Source organism: Ostrinia nubilalis, chromosome 7 (assembly GCF_963855985.1).
Source record: "Ostrinia nubilalis chromosome 7, ilOstNubi1.1, whole genome shotgun sequence".
Taxonomy (NCBI): domain Eukaryota; kingdom Metazoa; phylum Arthropoda; class Insecta; order Lepidoptera; family Crambidae; genus Ostrinia; species Ostrinia nubilalis.
Genome location: NC_087094.1, coordinates 3,059,765 through 3,078,210, shown reverse-complemented (window position 1 = coordinate 3,078,210; position 18,446 = coordinate 3,059,765). Strand labels below are relative to the sequence as shown.

The 18,446-nt window shown below is 37.1% G+C and overlaps 1 protein-coding gene across 1 annotated transcript in view; it reads left to right on the top strand.

Annotated features, from left to right (window-relative positions):
* LOC135073465 (nephrin-like) overlaps positions 1-18,446 on the top strand; it is a 108,468-nt gene that overhangs the window by 77,504 nt on the left and 12,518 nt on the right. Inside the window, exons 10-14 of the mRNA XM_063967648.1 lie at positions 4,893-5,044; positions 7,706-7,928; positions 12,605-12,820; positions 14,222-14,350; positions 15,810-15,908. Of these exons, the coding sequence (XP_063823718.1) occupies positions 4,893-5,044; positions 7,706-7,928; positions 12,605-12,820; positions 14,222-14,350; positions 15,810-15,908 (819 nt within the window). The remainder of the gene's footprint in view (positions 1-4,892; positions 5,045-7,705; positions 7,929-12,604; positions 12,821-14,221; positions 14,351-15,809; positions 15,909-18,446) is intronic.

The following is an 18,446-nucleotide window of genomic DNA, read 5'->3' as shown; positions in this document are numbered from 1 at the left end:
GCTGCACGGCACCAGATGGTGTCATCCGTGCTGTGTATGTCAGGCCCCAGAAGGGGGAGAACTGCAACTTAGGGACAAGGACATAGAAAAATAACTTGTAGGGAGTCAAGAAGTGTGGCGCGGTGGAGTGCAATCTGCCGTAGGCAGCCGCAATTCCGCGCACACCTCCCGCGATTCGGCCAGTATAACCGCAAGGTTGGTATGGCCATGGGTGGTGGTGGGTTGCCCCTTAGACATCCGCTCCGCAGGCCCGGGGGCGTAACGAGTGCGTTGCCGGCCTTTAGAAATAATATGCTCTCGTGGTATATAAATGTTTTTAGTTATCTCATTGTCGTATGTGCTCAATAAATGAAGAGATTTAAAACGTTTAAGGGTATTTTTAATGTTAACTGAAAATTAAAAATATTTTACCATTTTCTTTTAAACAAAACAAAAATACTTAAGCTCTTTTTATGCAACTCTATTGTCCATAAAATATTATTTTCTTTATTTCTGCCGATCAAATTTTGTTCCATCTCACGTTAACTAAAAGCTTGAAAAGTCTACGAAACAACGTTATCAATGGAAGAAAAGAAAAAAGAAGCAACGCTCCAAATTCCATAAAAAAAATCTACCGTTTTCTATCCTGTAATCCAAATTAGAGCGAGTCCGCTATTTTCAGAGAAGACAGTTAAAATAAATACAAGAGAAAACCACAAACGGTTTCTAATTTCCAATCAATTAATCGAACCAAGGCTTCGCCCCCGTTTAACCATCGTGTAAAAGCATAGACTAAATAGAACAGACAGGTTTTTGTGATAGTTGGCTGGATAGAAAAATATTGACAATCGAGCAATCCTCCCAAAACTGTCTGGTCAGTGCAGTGTGGAGAGTGTAGGCCAATTTTCTCCCATTGTCTCTGGTAAAGTAGAGAAGCCATACTCCTGCAGTGGAGATTTTTTTTTATGCATAACAAGGCAGGATTTGACCACAATCGCACCTGATGTTAAGTGGGATGCAGTCTAGGATGGTACATATTATTATCTGCCCTGTAAGTGCCTATTCACTCTCGCCTTGAAAAGGCCCGGATATGACCTGATGATGGTCATAAAATCAGGAAATTATTAATTTTTAGGTGGAATTAGTATTTAAGGACTTTATTGTTATAATTAAATACCTACCTAAAATATTGTCCCAATCCAGCAAGGTGATAGAAACATTTTATATTAGGACTTCACTGACAAGTTAAAATTTATTGATAGCTTGAAGCAGTCGATATTGTGTGACGTGCGTTTCCACTACCTTTCACTTTGTTTTTCCATAAAAAAGGAGAGTTAGAGGAGGGTATGCTGACTTCGTTGTTCTGTGTTTACCTTTCGCGTATCGTGGAACGTCGTCAGTAGTAATTATCTAAAGGTGCTCTACGAAATTGACTTTAAATTGTTGGTGGACAGGGATGGAATTAGAATTAACTGCATGAAACTCTGTTCCCTATAATAATAACTTTTGTACACAATATTCAAAATTTATTTGAAGTCCTTTGTTTTCAGTTTACCGCTAGTTTCTTATTCACTTTTAACGTCTTATACGAACATAAATTACAAAAGTTTAGACCGTGTCATTTATTTTTTATTAAAAAAAAACCTTATTTATTTTACTGCCAAATACTGCCTCTGGAACCTACGTACCGGAAAGCGCAGTGTAGGACGTCCACCCACAAGATGGACCGACGACCTCATAAAGGTAACGGGAAGGCGCTGGATGCAGGGTGTCACCAACCGGCCATTGTGGAAATCATTGGGGAGGCCTATGTTCAGCAGTGGACGTCCTATGGCTGAAATGATGATGATGATGATACTGCCTCTGTGGATGGAGTGGTAATGATCACCTGACTCAAACCCAGAAGTTCCGGGTTTGATTGCCAGTGAGAGCAAAAGTCCCTGCTCGGTTTGGTTGGTGGGAGAGTTTGTTCCAAGTCCGCCTGACTATCTACCACCTTACTTAAATCTGTGGCCGTAACGTTGTTAACAGCATTGTTGTATTCTAGCCAGTGAGAGGTAAAATGTCCAGTTGCTCTGTGGTTGAGGATTTTGAGTGAAGATCGCTACCACCTGCCTGGTCATCGCTTTCCATCAGGTGAGATGCAGACCAAGAGCGTTCTCGTTGTACATTAAAAATAGGCTTCAGATCTTCGATGGTAAGATTTCGTATAAGAGCTATCGATGTGATTCTTTAGGCTGAGTTGCACCACCTAACTTTGACCGTAACTATAGCGATAACCGGTGTATTTTTTATGGAGTTTGACTGATTTTTGACGTTTGTCAAAGTTAAAGTAAGATGGTGCAACTAAGCCGGTCTAGGTTTCACACAATAAATTTTTACCATATTAAGTTCAAAAATCATTATTTTAATTCATTAATATCGTTCACATTAGTTGGTTTGTAATTAAACCGTTCTCTAGATAACAAAGTTAATTGGCGGTGGATGAATTAACTATTAAATTAACCACAAATAGCTTTATAACTAATAACAATAATGGTCGCTAAGCCGGTTAAAATTTATAGCATGAATAGTTTATTAGCTTTAATAATAACTGTTTTCGCTAATTAATCCTTTGGCTGAATAAACTATTGCCTGTTATGGAATATCAAGTTGTAATGTAGGTACATTACATAATTATATATACATAATATTCGATTTAATTTACCTGTATCAAGCGTATAAACTTAGAATTTATAGATCATAGCAAACTTATCAACCTTGAAAGAGGTTACCCGGAGGAGAGGCGAGGCGTTTATGTTACGGTGCGGATAAGTGTGCGTTCATACAAAGAATACTGACCGCCTCGAGTTGATGCGGTTACGATCCGTTTCCGGGTTGATAAGTGTGCTTCGTCCTTAATTATCTAATCTACAGACTTTGTTACTTACCTAATGCTGCTGCTTATGTATCGAAAGATTAACTTTATGGAAAATACATCACGTCATACAATAACGCCCGTAGTAACACAAACGATGAAGCAGCAAATCGAACGCACAGCGTTGAAAATAGCTCTGTGATTGGTTCGTGTGTCACCCTGTGTGTCCACGCGCACTGTGAAACCTCATAGTAATACGGACGTGTTTGTGAATACGGACGTAAAACACAGTTAGATCAGAGTTGACAGTTAAATACTGCTCTACATCAACTTTTTCGGTACTATAAGCTTAATAAAACACAACAGTACATTTATACCATATATTTATGACTCTTCAGTAGCCATCAGCCATCATTCCTCTTCCTTTATTCTTGCCTGAATTACGAGTACACTGGCATTGTGTAAAAAGAGGAAGAAATAACATACTAGTAAATAATATTATTTATCAATAACATAATACACTTACAAGCTCATCGGAATGGCGTATTCAATGACCCAAGCCGCTTGTAATTGGCGACCCCAAACTATAGTTGACATACGAGTACATCAGTAGGCACAGTTAAGTATTGTTGATATAGTTCTTGCAACTCACGAAAGCTAGTGAGCTTTACTTGTGTGTGTACGTGTACATGCACATAACAATAGTGTACCTAATACGAGTATCTATCCAAAATTTTAAAAAACGAACAGTAGCGAGCCACCACTAAGCGCTCCTGCACACGATCCCGCAACCGCGCCGCCGCCGCACCGACGCCGCGCCCCTACACTGTTCATACGCGCCGCGTAAAGCCCGCCGCCGCGCCGCCAACCGCGCCGTCAAAGCATAATTTCACCGGTCCGGCTTTGATGGTGCGGCGGCGGTGCGGTGGCGGTGCGGCGGCGGCGCGGCGGCGGCGCGGCAGCGGGCTTCACGCGGCGCGTATAAACAATGCAAAGGCGCGGCGGCGGCGTCGTGTGCAGGAGCGCTAAAGCTAACTCGCCTTCGTGAATTGCAACATTTATACTTGAACTGATGGCTACTAGATTCTGCGAAAGATGAATAAATGGTAACTAGAGCACCATTTGCAATTTACCCTTTATATAACACACACAACACACACATAGGTTATTCCGCAATTCGTATCTGATACGAATAAGATAGTCTAGAAAAACCAAACGTTTTTCTTTACCTACGTCTTATCGTCTTTAGACCTACCTTTACAGTACTTAATGTTCGTTATCATCAGGTCATTTGTCTCCCTTGCAAGAGGAAGACCCTCTATAATTTCGTAAAAGTGGCAAATGGAGGATTTTACCTATAATCCGTGTGCTTGGGGCACACGGATTGGGGAGGCAATATTCGTTATATTAAACACTAGCTTTTGCCCGCGGCTTCACCCGCGTGAAAGTTAATTTGTCACAGATTGTCATAAATTATAGCCTTTACTTATGTTATTCTGTGTTATAAACAATAATACTGTAAAGTTTCATCAAAATCCGTTCAGTACCTTTTGCGTGAAAGAGTAACAAACATCCAGACATCCAAACTTTCGCATTTATAATATTATAGTAGGATTCTTTGTTACTTTAAGGCTGAGTTGCACCACCTAAATTTAATCGCAATTATAACGATAACCGGTGTTTTTGTATGGAGTTTGACAGATTTTTGACGTCTGTTATAGTTAACGTAAGATGTTGCAGCAACCCAGCCTAAATGTATCTAAATCAAACACCAGAGAATTTCAATGTCAAATTATTGACAGGCATTATGAATATAAACCCACTGAGTATACTTCTACTATGACCAAACGAAGAGAAAAGGGAAACTTCACATTTTTATTCCGAGCCCCGATCCATAATAACGTTGTGAAAATCCATCCACTACCCCAGTTCTTCCACTAGTTATTAATAGCTGTAATTATTCGGAGCTCGTGCCCCCGAGGATGTAGCGATTAAACAGGACCATTCCTTCCAAAATGAGCTTTACACTTAAAGGATAACGTTCTTTTTTGTGCAGACAAGCCGCTGTGCAGGAAGAAAGAGATAAAAATGATCGGCGCGGCAGTTCAAGAACCATCGAGTGTCATCTGTGAAGTCGACGCGTTCCCTCCACCTGATACCTTCGAATGGACACTCAACAATTCCGCGGGCTCAACCAAAGTGGATCCTGTAAGTAATCGCTTTATTTATCTGTGTAAACACAAAGCAATCAAACCCTTCGTTGGATGCATACAAAGTGGAGTAGACCAAGCTGCGCTCCCGTAAACCAAATTGGACCTTACACAAGCGCAATAAATGCTAGATGAGCTCGCCGCTCAGCTTCGATAATCACTTGACCTTATTTTTGGTTAGTAGCACTTTGACACAGTAATGGTACACGCCTTTGAGTTAACGTTTTCACGCAAACTCTGTTTTTGTGCTAACGGACGCTAGATTTTCCATTATGAATTTCGAAAATAATCCTTGGATATTGTTTTCGTTGTTTTGCTAGAAATTGGGGTTCCACGTGTAATTTTGGTAAAACAGGGCTTTGGTACTCTATTGTTTTTTGTAGTCCAAACTTTTTGTGCTGAGCTGTACTTGATAGTCGAAATTGTACTCCATTATTGAGTTGGATTCAAAGAGCTTTAGTTAACGACCTTTTACAAAAATAAAATCGGATTGGTATCATTTCGTTGAAATTGAAATACTTTACAATATTTCCGCACGTGTAAGTTAATTATTTTAGGGAAGCCCTTTTACAATATTTTCCTCAATCAGATTAAAAGTTCAACCAAAAATAATACATCAAAATTAACATCGGAATGTTTTTTATAACTTTAAATAACATCTAGTTAGTAAATAAGATTTTCATTTTTCTTCTTTTTCTTGAAAATAAAAAGGTACTAATTTCATTACAAGCCTACGTACTACCTACGTCCCATATTAAAAATGATTATTGTAAATTTATCCCTACTGTTATTTACATAATAATCAGTTCATTCGAAGCTTCCATTACACGTTATTCGGATTTAAATTGTAGATTATTATTATGGACATCAGAGTATCATATTTTTTAATGTAAACCCATAACGTTTCCTCTTAATTTCCTATCGGAATTGTATTTTTTTACAGCTGATCCGCATTATCACCCGATCTTTGTATTTGTGGAATTCCCAGAATTTTATTTTTCAATTTCCTCGACTCTTAGAGTTATCGCATCGCCCTACGTTTGGCATTTACGACCTTATTTTATGAGCTACAAAGTCCTACAAAGTACATGGTGAGGGCCAAAGTTTTTCGGCCCTCCCATCTCGCTGTCGTCGACGACTCTAATTTAATTATATTATAACGTTTTATTTTTCGTTATATTAAGCTGTTATCAGCGTAAAACGTTTAGTAGAGTTTGGAACAAAATACTAATGACGGCTTCTTTTTAGAGAATAATCAAATAATTATAATGCCAATAAAAATGTAACCATACTTAACGGTTACATGAAGTTAAATACTGTTGTATCCTATGTCATTTTAATAAGTACGACATTGTATAGTTGTTGCAATTCACGAGAGCAAGTGAGCTTTGTATGTGTGGTGTTCATTTTTCAAAAGTTTCGATAGACTACACTATCGTTATGTACATTTACACGTACACACACGGTCACAAGTTGACTCACTAGCTTTCGTGAGTTGCATGAACTATAACAAAAATACAGTCTGATGTCTGTGCCTTCGACTCTACTTTAGAAAAAATAACGCTTACTTCGATAACGTTCCATTTTGTTACTTATTACCTGCTTTATATCAATTTCTAGTTACCTTAAATCGAATGCCTCTGCATTGGACGTTCGTGTAAGCACACACAATTTGCACGTAACAGCACGTTGACCTAGACCGCCCTAGTTCCACACGTTACAAGAGCAAAATATTCTACTTCACAGTATGAATAACTTTCTAAAAAGAAACATAAAATAAAACTAGAGAGATACAGAGGAGTATAAATAACTTTCTAAAAAGAAATATAATACTAGGCACATACAGAGGAACGAAGTATATGAGTAATAACTCCTGTAACTATAAATATGTCCTATTACTGTAAACGAGTACAAAAATCACACTTTTTTATGCTTAGCAAGGCAGGTATTTGACCAAAATCGCATCTGGTATTAAGTGAAATGCAGTCTAAGATGGTACAATTATCTGCCCTGTAAGTGCCTATTCACTCTCGCCTTGAAAAGACACGGATTATGGTATTCAGGAAAAACATCAGTAGGCAGCGAATTTCAGTCCTTAGCTTTAGTTTGCTTGTTGTTTTAGTTTGCCTGGAACGGAAATAATCGTAATTGTGTGTGTACACTAAACTTATTAGTTATTCATTAAAACGAACAGAAACAGTTTTTTTTTGTCTTCGGCACTTTTGCGATTTTGGTTAAAGTACCTAATAATGTGCTCACAGTTTTTATTGAACTTCGAAAGTTCTGAGCTCAAAGGGCGTTTAGTTGCAGTCTGCTAATGGATACAGTCTGCTACCAAACGTGAAAAGAGAGAGAGATCCAACAATACGTAGCTTTCAAGCTATGTTTTCAAGCAGACTCCGGCATTAGCACGAGATGACATGCAACAATTTACGGATTGACCCCTATAAACCACAACAAATCATAACAAAATCCCAACCAAACGTCACGTTCATAGCCCTCATCAACTCAATAGTCCATCAACTCAAGGGGATCAACAGAAACAGTATTAATTTAACACCAAGTCACAAACTATTTTACAGAATGCCCTTTACCTCAAAATGTTTTTCAAGGCCGCTTAACAGTTAAAGCATGTTTCTAACCACAAATTATCTTTCAGGACCGCTTCACCGTTGAAGCGAACGAGGGTAGATCAGTATTGACCTACACCCCGGTAGCAGACGTGGACTACGGCACCCTATCCTGCCGCGCCACCAACTTGGCTGGTCAGCAGACCTCGCCTTGTATCTATACGCTGCTGCCCGCGACCAGGCCAGATCCGCCGACCAATTGTACAGTGTACAATTTGACTGACGACTCGTTGGACCTCATGTGCTTGGCAGGTAAGTTTTGTTTATCATCATCATTATCATGTCATTAACGCCCGATGCTTAAGTGAAGCAGCAAATCGAACGAACAGCGTTGAATAGAGCTCTGTGATTGGTTCGTGTGTGACCCTGTGCGTTCACGCGCACTAAGAGATCTCATAGTAATGTTTGTGAATAGGCGTTAGTCTTCACTGCAGGAGCACAACCTTCTCTAATTTACTCACTCATATTATATTACTAGTTGTTGTGCTCAAATTCTATGTTAACAACTGGCTTAAACAGACTTCAAACCACTTAAAAATGCGCGAGCGTCTTTTTATACATAAAAGTCCTATGCCCGTTTTCACCATCAATCCCCAATTTTAAGTGTCCCCTATGAAAACAAAAATCCTGTTATGTGTTACCATAGGGGTCACTTAAAAATGAGGGATTGATGGTGAAAACGGGCAATAGTATCTTATCGCCATTCATTCTCTTTCATTCCTAATCACTAATAATTTAGAGTTTACTGTAATAGGCAACGAGTGGGTAAGTATGTACGTACGGTACATAAAGGTAGATTGAATTTATTTAAATAAAAAACACGTGCGGAAATTTTCACAGTGACTAGTAGTGTAGGCACTTACTTATATTCGATGTAAAAAGGCGCGTGGAGCTTAAGCGTTTCTCTAAATTGTATGGTCTCCCTTCTACTTTCCTTATTTCTTTTCTCCTTTTAAGCAAACTTTTTGTTACAATAATTTTAAGCAGCTACAAAAAATAAAAACAGAATAATCAAAACATGAGTATCAATTTGGTAAATATAGACATACTTACACATTTCGCGGAATTTCGTTTCAACATTATTTGGGAAAACAGCTTTCGGACTATCTGATATTGTCATTTCCCCGAAAACCACTTTGACGAGGGAACTGTTTCGGATATAAAACATTGAATTTCCTCAAATCGGGAGCATACAAAGTGTACTGAATATTTTCCTGAAAAACGGGAGCTGAAAATGAGGCGTCCGTTAATTATGTTATTGTTCGGGTTGTTATCGTAAAAGATAATTAGTACCAGACTAAAATTCTCAACGGGAATTTTCATCAAACCATTACCGTAAAGAGGTTATATTTTGCAAATGGTGCCGACTGAGTAGATACAAAATACTTTTAGAGATTAAATCTGTAATGATATTATCAAGAAAAGGAAGAGGGAATACAAAGTTATAGACTTCTTTAATAATTTCTTAGCATTAAATTTTTTTAGCTTTAAAAATACACATTTCAAACTAAATTTTTAAATAACTTGATAAAATTTAATTCCACCAATTCGATTTATTTCTAGTTTATTACTTTATTAGCAGTTTTTAATCACGTACAAAATCACATTACATAATAATAAATTTTGTACAACAATGATTTGGTTAGAATATTACAAGCTATATATTATTAATGTAGCTGTTTGATATTCTGATTAATATTGTTTTCTGAGGCCCTGAAGCTTAGGATCAATTTGATTCAATGCTTAAAGCTCATGTAAAGCCATAGGTAAAATTAGTCCGTATCAGACGCCAATTGCAGCTTGCTTACATTAACTAGACAGTGGTTCCTTAAGAATAGAAAAGGGATTACTAAACTAATAGCATGACGTTATTTACTTGAAAACTATAGTTTTTAAGGCGAGGGTGAATAGGTCTTACAGGGCCGATATGTATCAGCCTAGACTGCATCTTAATTAACACAAGGTGCGATTGCGGTCAAATACTTGACATTACCTAATAAAAAAAGTATATCTCAATTTTAAAAACTTAGGCTTGGTTGCACCATCTTACTTTAGCTTTGACAAACGTCAAAAATCTGTCAAACTCCAAACAAAAAGCACCGGTTATCGTTAAAGTTACGGTCAAAGTTAGGTGGTGCAACTCAGCCTTAGACTTTATTTTAAAAACGTTGAATAATATTCTAAAGTGTTTTAAAAACGGCACAATATTCGCAAATTTACCGGCACTTTAATTGCCAAGGAAAATTAGGTGAAGAAACAATTAATCACACAAATTACTTGCAAGTTTCGACAAAATTAATCGGGGCTTAAGCACCTCAGTAATCAAGTGAGGTCGCTTAAAAACATCTCAATCTTCAGCGAGCTCACACTATATTGGAATTGTAATTAACATTAGCAGCTTCTGTAGTCGGTTAGGTACTTTTAGTACATGCATTAACCTAATTCCTGAAATGTAACTAACATCTAACAGTGCCCGTGGCCGCAAAGGGTTACACACGAACCAATCACAGAGCTCTATCCAACGCTGTGCGTTCGACTTGCTGCTTCACTTAAGCAAGCATCGTTTGTGAATACGGGTGTAATTGTATATTTTATGTGAGCTTAAAAATAAAAGAATGCTTTGTGTTTTTCGATTAAGCAATTTTAAGCAAGACCATTACTTCAATATTGAAACTAAAAATGTTTGGCCATCTGACCATACGGGACTATTCCCACCTCTTGTTCCCACCGCTGCAGCTCCTGTGTAGCCAATCTACAGATTGACCGCCAATAAAAACCCAACCAATGAACGTCAAGTTTGTCCCGGGGGAAAGTTAAACTGTCATTGGACGCGCAACGAAATTAATCAGAAGAACATAGAAGGAGTTCGAAGTTAAGGTTCAACTTCCCTCCATTGTAAAGCGGATGACCTGGCCATCTGATAATAGTCAATGAGTTGAAAAAAATATCATCCTAGAAATATAGGAAACCAAAAATAGCATCAATTTCTTGAAGACACCAGTAAATAGTGCTCCAACATTAATTAATTTCCGCCAGTTAGTTAATTAATTATAGTCACTTTTAACTATCGTCTTTTAAATTCAATTAGTTTATTTTTGTGGAAACACTGTGCAAAAGATATTTTGATATTAATTAAGTGTTTCTAATAATAGTCTAGTATTTCTCGAAAACGAAGAGTCAATACTATTAATTCTGTCTCCTGACTTAGGATTAACTTAATGAACCTAATTTAGAATTAGGACATTAATTTGTTCTGATATATTCAAGTTTATTTTATTTTATTAAAAGTACATCAAAAGTACATATAGGACTTACATTATGTTAAAAAATACAGTAAAAAGTGTTATTTATAAACATTTTGATACAGTTATAATAGCGCGAATAAAATTAAATAGAAGATTACGTCAATATTATTCACAATTTACTAAACAATATGAAAACAAAAACTACCAAAACATTTTGGTTAGTAAAATATGCGGGGTCTGAATATTTTCAGTAATTAGGTATACGAAATGTAATAAGAGCTTAAAACCTATTTCAAACTCTATAATAATCCCAAATAGTGCCCATTAAGAAAGTTTTTGTTCCTAAATACAGGGTGACTTTGATATCGCCAATTTTTTTAAAAAAACTATAGAAACGATTTTAAGTTTTTCGCTGTTAAATAAGTGTGTTAATTTTTTGAGAAAAGTGAGCGAAGCAAATGCAGCGCATAGAAATAATATTTTTCCTTACGTAAATCGATTCGAAATCGCTCCCTAAAACTTAGCAACACCTTGCAATGTCACCCTATACAGGGTGTTAGGTAAATGGGTATATGAGCCGACACTAGCCCATGTTAACATATGCATATAAATGGTATGGTGAAGTCAGAAATTTGATATCATCATTTTATTTTTTTAAATGTTCATACAAAATAAAATTCATAAAATCAGATTTGTATGAAAATTAAAATAATTAAAATGATGATATCAATTTTCTGACTTCACCATACCATTTATATGCATATGTTAACATGGGCTAGTGTCGGCTCATATACCCATTTACCTAACACCCTGTATATTTGGCTTGTTAATTTCTAACAAGTTTTGACATAAAAAGCAGATTAGGCTTACGGGTCCTTAATTATGTAGTAAAAAGACATTGAATATTTAATACGAGTTCTAGTAATAGATTCTTAGTTTCCAAAATTAGAAAAAGAAATAGAAGCGTTTGTGTGCTTAAATATATTTAGTTAATTAGTATACGAGATGCGACACAGACTTAAGCATGAAATTTTAATTCCATTGAAGCTTAAGAAAAAAATATCTTTGATTCTTTAGGGCTTTTTCATTCATGTATAATAATATTAGTTAGTATTACTTATTACCAGTTTTCAGTCAAAAGTTGTTGTGACGAATTTTTTTTTACTTTTACGCAACATAATGAACGAAATTGGGTTTAAAATTAGGTTCATAAAATAGTGTTATGTCAAACAAATAGAAATGACAGAGACTTGATCAAATCGTAATAAGATGCTCCATTTTCTTACACACCCTGAATTCTTGTAATGCTTTATATTTAGGTGTCTTTGCGAAATCTTCATCTATCTTACCTCTACGAGTAAATGAAAAAATGGGTTACAATTTTATAGCTTGAATTGTTCTCAAATTTTAAATCGATTTTGAACAAATATTCTAATTGGTGGTGGTTTAAGTTTCTGGCATTACAAAATCCTACATTAAAGATTAATCAAGATTCTTAAAATACCTCCCTACCATTGATGTTAAAATGAAAATATTATGATCTATTATTCATTTTAGACCGCACTTACGCGTCGGAATAAATCAATAAGGTGGCCTTTAAGGAGTTATTTACATGTCTTCAGCCCTACTAGAGCTTAATTCTTCTTTTAAATCCAAATCCACTTATAACCCTTCCTCTTTCAGGCTACGAGGGAGGTCTCAACTGCGTGTACATAGCAGAAGTATGGGGGAACGAGGGGCTAGTCGTTAACGCCACCAATGGGGCAGCACTATGGAACCTCCGAAGATTGGGAGCTAAGAGGCAGCTGAAGCTAGTGGTGTACGCAGCCAATAATAGAGGGAGGTCGGAACACGTGACGTTTATTGTTGAAACTGCGCCACGACTTTCGCCGAGGACAGGTGAGTTTACCAATAAGTATGGGGTAACGAGGGGCTAGTCGTCAACGCCACCAATGGTGCTGCGCTATGGAACCTCCGAAGATTGGGAGCTAAGAGGCAGCTGAAGCTCGTGGTGTACGCAGCCAATAACAGGGGGAGGTCGGAGCACGTGACGTTTATTGTCGAAACTGCGCTACGACTTTCGCCGAGGACAGGTGAGTTTACCAATAAAATTTCCTTTGAGACAAGTATTTAAAAAAAAATCCTGAAAATTTTATTAGAAAGACGGGGCTATGATCTTATTTAGAGCCACTGGCTGGAGTCACAAAATCTGTTTTGGTTTTTATAAGTAGGTACACGCATAAACAGTGTTTGTATTTATGAACCTAAAACGAATGGATTTAAGCGGAAAATATAGGTCCATCCATGGCTTAGGCAGCAAGGTACACTACATTCTGATGATGGCATTTCCTTGCCAGGTATCAATACTGGTAATCATCATCTAATGATGATCACCAGTCTTTAAAAGTCAACACACTAGATTGTCTTCTCTACTCCATTTGAATGCAATGTATTCCCGCAAACTTAACGCGATATAAGAATAAGAAATTTATTTATAATATTCACTATCTACATGTCAAAATTGTGAAAAAATTACCGATATTTCATACCAAGTTAAACCCTACCCACACTATTACGATAGGCATAGCAAACCGTGGGAGTTGGGGAGTGTCTGCGAACTGCCACAAAAGCCTTTGTCAAAATCTATAGAAAAAAGACAATTTTAGTACCTACGCGGGGGCGAGTGAGGCACCGACGCAAAAAACATTAACTTTGAGCAAAACAACATGGGTGGGAGCAGCCAATTTAGTGTTTAAACTGTGTGGTGGGATGAATAAACACGTTCTTAGTTTTTTTAATGTAAGAAGATAGCTGACTTCACGTACCCCTGGGTCAATACAGAAAAAATAAAATAACATAAAACAAACGATCGGGTGACATTGATTTGACACAGGAGGAAAGTCTTCCAACTATGCAAAAAAACATCGAAATATACGCGAATACTTGGCTGCTCACTTCGATAACGAAAATCTTCGGGTTATCGTTATCTGTATGGCCTAGGAGCAGAGATGTGACGTTTTAACACCTGATTACTAATTATTTCTATGAAGCATCATCCTTACTTAACCACACGTCTGTAGGTAATTCATAGAAACCAATGCGTCGCGGCAGCACTATGTCGTCCACTGCTGCGTGGAGTTGGCTACGAAATTGTACCTTATCTTTAAGTCCCGTGTCTTTCTATTATTTAGGTTTCAAATAATTTAAATGGGTTATTCTTAGCTGTCCTTGAGTTTAACTCATATCCGAAAAAAGTGTTAAATGATGGAGTTCGATCTATATCTAAAGTATTTTTCACAGAAGCACAAGAAGTGTGGGAGGTGAACTGGCTGTTCGGCGTGGTAATAGGCGTGGCGTTCATAGTAGCACTTATCTTGTGTCTCGCTCTCATCGCGACGAGGATACACCACCGAGCGAGAGATTATGAAGGTTTGTAAGAGTAGGCGCACACCGTTGATTTTTCGTCGGCCGATATTTTAGTCGGGCAGTTGATCAGTATGGGCATGGGCATGTATGGGAGTGCGCACACTACGCCGATTCGATTTGGCCGATTCTTCATACAAATTAAAATCGGGCACAACTATCGGCCAACTAAAAATCAACGGTGTGCGCCTACTCTAACTGTTTCTTTTATTTTAACTTTATCATAATTTTTAGGTGTCCATTATAAATAACTGATCGCTTCTCAAATAGTAGAAATAGAGCTCTGTAAATCTACTTTATTTATAATAGTTTAAGAAAAAACGTAAAATTCAAATTATTTTTATTTTTGACCAACAAATTTTTCATTAACAGTCTTCCTCAGCCCACCACATATTTTATTAACTTCGAGGGCCATATCACCACTAACTATGACTATTTTATTCCCTCGGCTATATTTTAATATAGGATATAGTTTCTATCGGAATATTCAGGCCTGATTTCATACTTCTGAGAAATCCTGTAAATAGCCCTTTCCATAACGAGATTAGAAACTTTAAATCGATAAATTAGTAGTAGGCTCTTATGTCCCGAGAGAAATTTTGGATTAAAAATATGTATAATAACACGAGAAAACTGCTCGCAAAAGATGTTCTACTTGTGGCAATTTATTTTTATATTTAAACTAATAAAGCAGCAAATATTGTCGTTGAATATGCTTATTACCTTGGACGTAAAAGGTATAGGTATTTAAAGTATTTGAAACGTATCAGCGACCTAGAAACCGAAACAATTTCTTGCACGCCAGTCTGTCGCTTTATACTTACTTAATACAAACGTTAAGTATTAAAATAGCCGGGTGAAACTTAAGAAGGCCTTTTCTTTTAGCTTTTATAAAAAGCGTAAAGTCATTTTCAACCGACTTCAAAAAAAGGAGGAGGTTCTCAATTCGACCCGTATGTTTTGTAAAATACTTACTTCATGAGGTCGTTTGTAATCTGTGGTAAGGCTAGTCAGTTGCACGCTGATCGTCGGCACTTACAGATAAATGTATGTGTCATACAAACACTAGTGAACTAAATAATTTTGAAGAAATTAAAATGTAAAAATATTATGAGAATGACTACTGGCTGGATTCAAAGTTGAATTGAAGTTGTATTGATGTTTAAACGGAATGAACTTTTCATTCAATAAAACACTCGAATTGAGAACCTCCTCTTTTTTTGAAGTTGGTTAAAAACTAATTACAACTTTACTTTACACAATGAAGCATTTTTTTCAAGGACGAATATACTACCTCGTGTCCGCCCACGTTAAATACATATTTCGGTAATTACTAATCTACAGTTTTCAAAGGCTAATTTAGTTCAGGTGGGAAGTAGAAAATTGGTTAGTGGGCTGTTATAAGTGCTTTTGAAGGATTTAAATGAATAGAATTTGAATTACTAAATATTCGATTTTGTTACAGTGACGATACCATCCTCTAAAAACCAGAAGACCGCACCGAAAAGAAGTTCTACCCACGGCCCCGATGACAGGAATCCAGACCTGATACCTCTCAGTAAAGGTAAATATACTGGTATATTATCATCTATCCATTTTAGGGTTCCGTAGCCAAATGGCAAAAAACGGAACCCTTATAGATTCGTCATGTCTGTCTGTCCGTCTGTCCGTCCGTATGTCACAGCCATTTTTTTCCGAAACTATAAGAGCTATACTGTTGAAACTTGGTAGGTAGATGTATTCTGTTAACCGCATTAAGATTTTGATGCAAAAATAAAAAAAAAATATAATAAATATTGGGGGCTCCCCATACTTATCACTGAAACCCAAAAATGTTTTTTTTTTCATCAAACACATACGTGTGGGGTATCTATGGATGGATAGGCCTTCAAAAATGATATCGAGGTTTCTAAAATATTTTTTTTCTAAACCGAATAGTTTGCGTTACAGACGCTTCCAAAGTGGAAAAAAGTAGGTCTAACTTCTAAAATAAGAAAATGAAAAATCTAAAAAAACATAGAATACGATGTACATTACTATAAAAACTACCAACGAAACTTGTTTTGAACGAGATCTAGTAAGTAGTTTTTTTTTTAATACCTCGTAAATCGTAAACCGCTGATTACCGCGTAATCTTTCATGCAAATAACTTAAATTAAAAAAATAATAATTTTAATTTCATCAATAGTACGGAACCCTCTGTGAGTGAGTCCGACACGCACTTGGCCGGTTTTTTAAAGTGCCAAAGACGGGTGTGTTATGTATGATATAACTACATATCATATAATACTTAGAGGATATAACATCAAATTATATAAAATCATTTAATATAATAATTATTTACTATAATAAACGAATAATATAATTTTAAAACGAATAATTTTAAGACAAATAACTATTAACTGATATAAAATGGTTTGATATTATGAATATTTTCTATAAAACTTACAATGTATAAAATTTAAAACAAATAACATTCAAATCATATAAAAATAAAGTGTCGAACAATCAAATGAGATAAAATTCTTTTCCTATAAAACTTAAATCATATAACAATAATAATTTTATATAAAGTTCAATTGTTATAATAAGCATTGCATGCAGCAAGCAAGCAAGCAAACAAGCAAGCTAGCAAACGAGCAAGCAAGCAAGCGAGCAAGCAAGCTAACATGCAGGCAAGCAAGCAGGCAAGCAAGCTAGCAAGCAAGCAAGCTAGCAAGCAGGCAAGCAAGCAGGCAAACAAGCAGGCAAGCAAGCAAGCAGGCATGCAGCATGCAAATTTGACTAAAAACTTGAGACTTCTGTCACGGCTCCGGCACTGCGGGGCTCTGGCGGTCCCTCGCGTGCTAATCGTCGCAGATGGCTTTCGCTCGACACCGCGTCTTCGGCTTGCTGGCCGGCTTCGCCGGCCAGCCTCAGCCGCGGCGCCTCGCTTCCAGCCACCTGCTCCTCAGCCCGCGGGCCGCCTCGCCCCTCCGTGCCTACGCGCTTCTAAATTACACTCTAGGGGTAGGGCAGACAAGACTACGTGGAGTCGGTTTTACCACAGAATACATAATAGTAGCAACAGAAATTGCACTCCTTTGTGTAGGATCAGATGCCGACATTTTAACGGTAATAATATTAATGCAAAATATCCAACGCACATGGTGCATTCGAAATCGCACCTTACTACTACGCTCACAAGAGCGCAATTTTTTTGTGTTCAGAATTGATCTACCTCACAGCTCAAGCGTCAGGGTTGTTTAAACAAAGTAAAATAAATAAAAACTTAATTTTAAGAAGCATTTATTGTATTTACGATTGGTAAACTTTAATCTAGTGGTTTTTGTATAATCAAACCATCTCTAAAGTACCTATTAATAAACTTCAGTGTTGCGATAATTCGAAATTGGACAAACAGTTATAAAAGGTGTAGTGTCGGAAAATAGACACGGTGAAGTAAAGTTCATGTTTATTAGCTAAAATCATTTTTTTGCTACAGTTTTTTGTCATAACTATTTCAAAATTATTTAAAAGTGTAGTTTTTTTAATTATTTAAATTACTACAACAATTATTATTCCTAAATATTATGATTTTCCATTAAAGACGGATAACAGTGCTGTTGGAACAATAAACCTTGATTGTGACGATGATCGACCGAGCGTGTATAGAAATACGCGTGTGCTGACTAGAGGTGGGCGCCACGCCGGCGCGCCGCCGCCGCCGCGAATTTTTTCACGCCGCCGCCGCCGACGACCAGCTGTCGGCGCGCCGATACTGATACTGTACAAACTATTTGAAATTTATTTCTCTCCTTACTGTACTAATTTGTGTTTCGAACGCAGAAGAACTATTTTTTTATTGAGTTGAGCGGGTATTCTAGTTCAATAAAGTCCTAGTATCACTGCGACCGGACCGATCTATTGTGATCGCCGCTATTTTCCTTACAGTTTGCCTCCGAGTCCGGCGTCCATTAGGAATTGCAGTATCTTTTAGGGGGCGATATGTTTTACATCTTGTGGGCTTAGGATGTGTTTGCCCAGGTGTCAGCTCCGCTTGCGCATCAAAGATCCTACTCAGTCCTATGATCTGCTTAGAGCATTTTCGGTCATAGGCTTT